General features: G+C 48.5%; 1 protein-coding gene across 1 annotated transcript; it reads right to left on the bottom strand.

Annotated features, from left to right (window-relative positions):
* Nucleotides 1–7,759: 7,759 nt before the first annotated feature.
* On the bottom strand, nt 7,760–8,698 carry LOC128052779 (olfactory receptor 13J1-like). The gene has a single exon (XM_052645334.1). The coding sequence runs from the start codon at nt 8,696–8,698 to the stop codon at nt 7,760–7,762; it is 939 nt and encodes a 312-aa protein (XP_052501294.1).
* Between the last annotated feature and the right edge of the window lie 712 nt (nt 8,699–9,410).

Here is a 9,410-nt window from a genome sequence, read left to right on the forward strand (position 1 = left end):
GCTGCCCTGTGTAATCCTACAAATGCCCAGAGAAGGAGGACCAGACATGCTGCAGAGCATTTTGGTGCAATGGTGTTTTGCAGTAGACTAGGAGGCGGACACGACTGAGCGACTTCACTTTCACTTTTCACTCTCATGCATTGGAGAAGGAAATGGCAACCCACTCCAGTGTTCTTGCCTGGAGAATCCCAGGGATGGGGGAGCCTGGTGGGCTGCCGTCTCTGGGGTCGCACAGAGTCGGACACGACTGAAGCGACTTAGCAGCAGCAGCAGCAGGAAACCGCTCTAACATCTGTCTGACAGGTCTCTCATTCCATCATGTCCTGGAAAGTCAGGTTCACAGAGAATCACTGTCTAATTCTTTCCCCACTTTTAGCCCTCCTGAGAGGCAAGATAATGCCCTGGAAGGAGCCCTAGACTGGGAGTGAGGTGTCCAGGTTTGATTCTTGCCCTTGTTCCCATTCTGCTCTATGACCATCGTTGAGTTTCTCCTTGTGTGAAACGGAATTATTCAATATCTGGTTTCTTACACTCTGTACCATCTCTGAAATATTCCCTCATCTTTCTGGCAACTTCCAACCCAGGTAAATATCATGTCAGTTTCATTGGCTGGTAAATCTAGTTTGAACCATTTCATTCTTATTTTAAGCTTCAGACATGATTTTAAAAGGAAGGTGAGGAGCACAAGAAGAAGCTTCTGTTAGAATGACCCAGAAGTACCTGCATCTGGATTCCACGTCACTCCACACCGTGACGGCAGAGCCGGAGAGTGTGGGCTTTGGAGTCAGACCGCCAAGCCCAAGTCTGAGACCTGCCACTTGCTAATGGCTGTCTCAGTCTCAGCCTCCTTACCTGTAGGGGTAAGAATAGTATTTCCTTGTGGGGGGATTTTGAGGATTCGGTGAAAGGTGTTAGCACGGACGTTTGCACAGGGTAAGTATTCAGCAAGAGGTAGTGGATATTGTAGTATCACTTTGTTCCCTTCTCCAAGCAGGTATTCTGGTTTCTGTATGATTAAAAAAGATTTCAGGAGAATAGTCAACATGCTAGATGGATTCTCCCTGCCTCCTACCTGTTGTCCAGTGACATTAGTGCAGGCAGGTGGCTGAGCAGATGACAGGTGAGGTGACCTGAGGCTTGGGAGAGCAGAGTGAGGGAGTGCTGAGTTCATTACCAGCAGACACACTGTGCTGGGGTGGGCCAGGATCGAGGCCCCGAGCCCCCGAGGCCCAGCCTCCTGGTCCCCTGTTATGTAGACATCTCTCCTGCTCCCTGCCTTCTGGGACTCGTAGTCCCTGCCCAATTTAAAGTTCACACTCTGCAATGACACAAGTTTGCAGACTTGGCACAATGTGGCTTCAGAGACTCCAGGTTCCCTGTGCTGCCCCAGGAGGGCCTGGTTGGGTGAGGTGGGCACAGGAGAGACACTGGACAGGAATCTGAAGACCAGGTCTCACTGCAGCCCTGCCCCTTGGACCTGAATCTTGGGGGCTATGAAGTGGGGTGTCTCCTGGCAGAGGTGCTGCAGGAACCTGTGCTCATGAAATGTTGTTGTTACAGTCTAGTCGCTAAGTTGTGTCTGACTCTTTTTGTGAGTTTTGTGACCCTGTAGACTGTAGCCCACCAGGCTACTCTGTCCATGGGTTTTCCTACACAGAAATACTGGAGTTGCCATTCCCTTCTCCAGGGGATCTTCCCAACCCAAGGATCGAAACTGTGTCTCCTGCACTGGCAGGCGGGTTCTTCACCACTGAGCCAGCAGGGAAGGTTAAGGAAAGGGAATTGCTGTACGGGGTGAGGCCTGGGCCCCTGTGACGGACGTGAAGTCAGTGATTGCGCTGGGCGTGTGAGTTTCTGCAGGCCCCCTTTCGTATTTCCCTTCTCATGCCTTTCTCTTTCCTTCACAAGAAACGATGACAACTTGACAGAGCTTAAGGACTAAAAACAGCCTTAAATAATGCAGTAGTGATTGCACATTTTCTGAATAAACTGTGATGTGTCTGTGGGAATATCTTTTTGTCAAGAACACAGGTTGAAATAAAACATTGGAAGATTGTCACCACTCGTTTTCTAACTGCTGAGGAAAGGGACCATCTTGCCACTCCGTGGATGCCCACAGACAAGCTCCCCCTAGCCCTCCCGCCACCTCCAGCCTATTCTTTTCTTCCCCATCTCTGAGGCCGTCTCTCACGGTGGTGCGATGTCTACCCAAAACACCCAGAAGCTCAAGCACCAAACCACAGTCTCCGCCTTCCTCAGCCATCTCTGCCATCAGCCCAATGTCCCCAGACATCAGCTCCACGCTCTCTGCCTGACCGCCCACCTGGGTCAGGCCCCATCCATGCTTCCTCACTTCCTGCCCTTGGGCATGGGCGCTTCTCCTCTGTGCTCTATCTGGAGCCATGCGATCTTCCATTTTTCAAAAATAATACTATCCTATAAATTCTAAGTCATGTTCATTTTAGAAGTATTGAGCAAGGTTGGAAAGAATAATGAAGAAAGCAAATCAATCTGTAACTCCATCACCTGTAGGAAACAATTCTTAGTTAACATTTTGTCATAATTTCCAAGGAGTTTCTATATACATCAGTTCAGTTCAGTTCAGTCGCTCAGTCGTGTCCGACTCTTTGTGACCCCATGAATCACAGCACGCCAGGCCTCCCTGTCCATCACCAACTCCCAGAGTTCACTCAGACTCATGTCCATCGAGTATGTGATGCCATCCAGCCATCTCATCCTCTGTCGTCCCCTTCTCCTCCTGCCCCCAATCCCTCCCAGCATCAGAGTCTTTTCCAATGAGTCAACTCTTCGCATGAGGTGGCCAAAGGACTGGAGTTTCAGCTTTAGCATCATTCCTTCCAAAGAAATCCCAGGGCTGATCTCCTTCAGAATGGACTGGTTGGATCTCCTTGCAGTCCAAGGGACTCTCAAGAGTCTTCTCCAACACCACAGTTCAAAAGCATCAATTCTTCGGCACTCTGCCTTCTTCATAGTCCAACTCTCACATCCATACATGACCACAGGAAAAACCATAGCCTTGACTAGACGGACCTTAGTCAGCAAAGTAATGTCTCTGCTTTTCAATATACTGTCTAGGTTGGTCATAACTTTTCTTCCAAGGAGTAAGCGTCTTTTAATTTCATGGCTGCAGTCACCATCTGCAGTGATTTTGGAGCCCAAAAAAATAAAATCTGACACTGTTTCCACTGTTTCCCCATCTATTTCCCATGAAGTGATGGGACCAGATGCCATGATCTTCGTTTTCTGAATGTGGAGCTTTAAGCCAACTTTTTCACTCTCCTCTTTCACTTTCATCAAGAGGCTTTTTAGTTCCTCTTCACTTTCTGCCATAAGGGTGGTGTCATCTGCATATCTGAGGTTATTGATATTTCTCCCAGCAATCTGGATTCCAGCTTGTGTTTCTTCCGGTCCAGCGTTTCTCATGATGTACTCTGCATATAAGTTAAATAAGCAGGGTGACAATATACAGCCTTGACATACTCCTTTTCCTATTTGGAACCAGTCTGTTGTTCCATGTCCAGTTCTAACTGCTGCTTCCTGACCTGCATATAGATTTCTCAAGAGGCCTGGAATGTCAGGTCCATGAATTGAGGCAAATTGGAAGTGGTCAAACAAGAGATGGCAAGAGTGAACATTGACATTCTAGGAATCAGCAAACTAAAATGGATTGGAATGGGTGAATTTAACTCAGATGACCATTATATCTACTACTGCGGGCAGGAATCCCTCAGAAGAAATGGAGTAGCCATCATGGTCAACAAAAGAGTCCAAAATGCAGTACTTGGATGCAATCTCAAAAATGACAGAATGATCTCTGTTCGTCTCCAACACAAACCATTCAATATCACAGTTATTCAAGTCTATGCCCCAACCAGTAATGCTGAAGAAGCTGAAGTTGAATGGTTTTATGAAGACCTACAAGACCTTTTAAAACTAACACCCAACAAAGATGTCCTTTTCATTATAGGAAGTCAAGAAACACCTGGAGTAACAGGCAAATTTGGCCTTGGAATGTGGAATGAAGCAGGGCAAAGACTAATAGAGTTTTGCCAAGAAAATGCGCTTGTCATAGCAAACACCCTCTTCCAACAACACAAGAGAAGACTCTACACATGGACATCACCAGATGGTCAACACTGAAATCAGATTGATTATATTCTTTGCAGCCAAAGATGGAGAGGCTCTATACAGTCAGCAAAAACAAGACCGGGAGCTGACTGTGGCTCAGACCATGAACTCCTTATTACCAAATTCAGGCTCAAATTGAAGGAAGTAGGGAAAACCACTAGACCATTCAGGTATGACCTAAATCAAATCCCTTATGATTATACAGTGGAAGTGAGAAATAGATTTAAGGGTCTAGATCTGATAGATAGAGTGCCTGATGAACTATGGACAGAGGTTCGTGACACTGTACAGGAGACAGGGATCAAGACCATCCCTATGGAAAAGAAATGCAAAAAAGCAAAATGGCTGTCTGGGGAGGCCTTACAAATAGCTGTGAAAAGAAGAGAGGTGAAAAGCAAAGGAGAAAAGGAAAGATATAAGCATCTGAATGCAGAGCTCCAGAGAATAGCAAGAAGAGATAAGAAAGCCTTCTTCAGCAATCAATGCAAAGAAACAGAGGAAAAGAACAGAATGGGAAAGACTAGAGATCTCTTCAAGAAAATCAGAGATACCAAGGGAACATTTCATGCAAAGATGGGCTCGATAAAGGACAGAAATTGTATGGACCTAACAGAAGCAGAAGACATTAAGAAGAGGTGGCAAGAATACACAGAAGAACTGTACAAAAAAGATCCTCATGACCAAGATAATCATGATGGAGTGATCACTAATCTAGAGCCAGACATCCTGGAATGTGAAGTCAAGTGGGCCTTGGAAAGCATCACTACGAACAAAGCTCATGGAGGTGATGGAATCTCAGTTGAGCTATTTCAAACCCTGAAAGATGATGCTGTGAAAGTGCTGCACTCAATATGCCAGCAAATTTGGAAAACTCAGCAGTGGCCACAGGACTGGAAAAGGTCAGTTTTGATTCCAATTCCAAAGAAAGGCAATGCCAAAGAATGCTCAAACTACCGCACAGTTGCACTCATCTCACATGCTAGTAAAGTAATGCTGAAAATTCTCCAAGCCAGGCTTCAGCAATATGTGAACCGTGAACCCGCTGATGTTCAAGCTGATTTTAGAAAAGGCAGAAGAACCAGAAATCAAATTGCCAACATCCGCTGGATCATGGAAAAAGCAAGAGCGTTCCAGAAAAACATCTATTTCTGCTTTATTAACTATGCCAAAGCCTTCTATATACATACTTATTTATATATCCTTAAGAAAATTGAGATTTTATTGAGTACAAAGTTACTTGTTCTACCTTTTTTATGTTAATTACAGCGTGAACATTTCCCATCATCAATTATTCTTCAAAAAATAAGATTTACAATGGCTGTGTCACAGTCCATCATTGGGCTCCATCAGAATTTATTTACACATTCTGCCCCAGTTGGACATTATGAGTCTTACAATTTTTTGTTACCCAAAATACCTCTGTGATTAATATCATATAGATAGATAAATAGATAAATTTTTGCACCTGTAATAATTTTCTCCGAGTAATTCCTAAAAGTAGAGGTGTTGGGTCAAAGGGTGTGAAGTTTTCAAGTCTCTTGATTCATACCCACAACTTACTTGGCAGGAAGTTCATATAAATGTATTCCCACCCTCACCGGTTATTATGACATTACCTGCTTCACTGCACTATAGTTAACAATATATGTTAGAGAAATTCTTTGTTAGTTTCATGGGTGAAGTATGGTGTCTAATCAGTGACCCTGCTAAAAGTAAGTGTGATTGTAAACTCCCAGTCCCCACAGCATGAAGTCCAAACTCCTGGCATGGCATCAGAGGCCTAGCAGAACATCTCTGCAGAAGCTTCGCCCTGGCTTGGTTAGCTGTGGGCTGTGGGCTGTGCTGCTCTCCTCTGTGCCGCTCTCCTCTGTGCCTCTTTTCTGACCAACAGAGGAAGCAGGAAAGGGACTGGAGGGTACCTGAGGGCTCAGACAAGGACTGTGCTTACCTACAGGGCGCAGGAGAGCTGGCCTGTTGCTCGGTGGCCGAGCTCTCCCATCAAACAAGATGGTACCACTGAGGCCAGAGAGGGCAGGGAATGGAGACGCTCTCAAGTCTGAGTCCGTTTCCTCTGTGTGTTCAAACCTGGGAAGAGGCTGAGCTCCAGGAAGAGGTGGAAATGGCAGGCTCTTAGTAGGTGGGTTGAAGACGGGTGAAGCAGAGTCTCCCCAGGGCCACATGAAGCCTGGATGCTCGGCAGGGAAGCAATGGAGCGGCTGCTGCTAAAGCGATAGAGGAAGCCAGACCCTCAGCTGCTCCGGTGACCAGCGTCCCAGGGCCTGGGCTGGGCTGGAAATCTTGGGGCCTGGGCCTCGTCACTGCCTCTGCCCAGGCGCTAGACTGTGCCTGTCATCTGTGAACTTCATCTCAGCTCTGATCAGATTTGGGGAGGACCCCAGGCTCTGCCCTACCTTGATGTGTTTTCTGTTTAGTTAAGAAACCAGTGTGGGCTTGGGGTTGGGCAGGGCCACCTTGGGACAGAGTAAAATCCGGTATTACTGGCTCTTGCTGCTAAGTCACTTCAGTCGTGTCCGACTCTGTGCGACCCCATAGACGGCAGCCCACCAGGCTCCCCCATCCCAGGGATTTTCCAGGCAAGAATACTGGAGTGGGTTGCCATTTCCTTTTCCAATGCATGAAAGTGAAAAGTGAAAGTGAAGTCGCTCAGTCGTATCCTACACTTAGCGACCCCATGGACTGCAGCCTACCAGGCTCCTCCATCCATAGGATTTTCCAGGCAAGAATACTGGAGTGGGGGGCCATTGCCTTCTCCGTACTGGCTCTTAGAGCAACACTGAAATAAAGCAGGAGGAGCACAGTGAGAGGTGCAGAGTGGGGAGGCTTCCTGGAGGAGGTGTCGTTAAAGATGGGCCTTGAGGTGGGGGGAGGGGTAAATTAGGAGTTGGGGATTAACAGATTTTCAGTACTCTATATAAAATAGGAAAACAACAAGGACCTCATGTGTAGCTTAGGGAATTACATTTTAAAAATAAAAAGAGGGGCCTTGAGGATCAGGCAGTCCTTTTACACATGGAGCTGTGTGCTGGGTGGGGGCTGCCTTGTGGGAAGAACCAAGAAGGGCACAGAGCCAGGCATTGCTGGGCGCACGAGGCTCCTGCCAGGTTGGTGTGTGCCACTGACAGGAGGGAGTCTGTGGGGCAGAGGGTGGGGAAGGGGGTTGGTCCTGACCAGCAGGGACAGGCTGCAGGGGTCTGGAATGCACCCAGCAAAGCCCTTTCAATTCATCCTGAGAGCTCTGGGAGCCATTCAGGGCTTTCAGCCAAGAGAGAGACATGATCAAATAGACTTTTCCGAAATATCCCTCTGGATGACCCTTGGAGAGTAGATTGGGAGGAACAAGATTGAAATCTTGAGGCCAGCCGGGAGGCTGGTGTGAAGATGCGGGGAGTGATGCTGAGAGCTGGCCCAGGGCTCTGCCTGGGGAAGGAACAAAGGTGGAACTGTGAGCTCAGATCTGTGGCAGGATCAGTGGGAGGTGGTGCTGCCTTTCTGGGTTGAAGATTTCAGACCCCCAACCCTGAGCCCTACCCATCCTCTCTCTAGGTGAAGGCAGACCTGAGCTGCTAACCTGCAGAAGCCCTGGCCTCCCTCACCTGGAGGTCTGTATCCTGCCCCACACCTTCCTGGTGGCCTCCTTCACCTCCTTGTTCCTCAGGCTGTAGATGACGGGGTTCAGCATGGGTGTCACCACAGCGTAGAGGACCGTGAAGACCTCGTCAGAGATACGGGCCTCCTTGCTCTTGGGTTTCATGTACACGAAGATGACGGTGCCGTAGAAAAGCATCACCACGGCCAGGTGTGCTGAGCAAGTAGAGAAGGCTTTGCGGCGCCCGGCAGCTGAGGGTACCCTCAGGGTGGTGGCCAGGATAAGCGTGTAGGACAGGCAGATGAAGGCCAGAGGCACGGGCAGCAGCAAGATGGCACCCACCAGCAGGAAGACCTCACTGATGGACGTGTCACCACAGGCCAGCTTCAGGACTGCCAGGATCTCGCAGGTGAAGTGACTGACCATACGGTGACCGCAGAAGGGCAGCCTCATGGCAATGACTGTCTCAGTCACTGACTTGCAGAGACAGAGGACCCAGGCGGCTCCTGCCAGCAACCAGCAGAGCCGGTGGCTCATCAGCACGGGGTACCTAAGGGGCCGGCAGATGGCCAGGTAGCGATCATAGGCCATGATGGCAAGCAGCAGGCACTCTGTGGAGCCTGTAGACAGACTCAGACACATCTGGAGTGCGCAGCCAAGAAAGGAGATGGTCTTCTGCGCTGACAGGAGGTGGACAAGCATCAGGGGCACAAAAGTGGACGTGTAGCAGATGTCCAGGATGGAGAGGTTGCCCAGGAAGAAGTACATGGGTGTGTGCAGGCGGGCATCCAGCATGCTGACCGCCACGATGCCTGTGTTCCCCAGCAGGGTCACCAGGTACATGGCTGAGCACAGAGGGAAGAGCAGGTGCTCCAGGGCAGGGTAACCTGAAAATCCTTTCAGGAAGAACTCAGACACCTCTGTGCTGTTGACTGGCTCCATATCACAGAACTCTGGAGGGATGCATGTCTGGGAGGCAGGGAAAGAGGGTGCAGGGTTTAGGGGTGAAGCGTATTGCTAGGCCCTTTTCAAGCCCTGACACACTTTCTCTCTGAGACTTTGGGCAGTCCCCATACTTCTTCCAGTTCTCAATAGATCCACATGAAAAATGAGGATTGATGTGGGTCAAGTTTCTCTGAGAGAGTGTTAATGGAAATGTGGGCAATCTGAAAAAGCAATTTGAAACAACGTTGGATTAATCAAAAGTAAATAATTTACTGCAGAGTTTCTCAGAGTTGTTAACACACCACTGTGATTTGTGACTTTCTGAAAGTGATGCAGAGAGTAGGTAGTTTCCAGACATATTTGACCAGAGATCCTCCTTGTACAGAGCACCCGTTAACCTTCTGCAAACAAGTATTCTAGCAGCATCGGAGAAGGCAATGGCACCCCACTCCAGTACTCTTGCCTGGAAAGTCCTATGAATGAAGGAGCCTGGTAGGCTGCAGTCCATGTGGCCGCTAAGAGTCGGACACGACTGAGCGACTTCCCTTTGAATTTTCACTTTCATGCATTGAAGAAGGAAATGGCAACCCACTCCAGTGTTCTTGCCTGGAGAATCCCAGAGACGGGGGAGCCTGGGGGGCTGCGTTTATGGCGTCACACAGAGTCGGACACGACGGAAGTGACTTAGCAGTAGCAGCAGCAGCATAGT

Source organism: Budorcas taxicolor, chromosome 8 (assembly GCF_023091745.1).
Source record: "Budorcas taxicolor isolate Tak-1 chromosome 8, Takin1.1, whole genome shotgun sequence".
NCBI lineage: Eukaryota > Metazoa > Chordata > Mammalia > Artiodactyla > Bovidae > Budorcas > Budorcas taxicolor.

Coding starts and splice junctions, on each gene's coding strand:
- LOC128052779 (XM_052645334.1), bottom strand. CDS start 8,698: ATGGAGCCAGTCAACAGCACAGAGGTGTCTGAGTTCTTCCTGAAAGGA.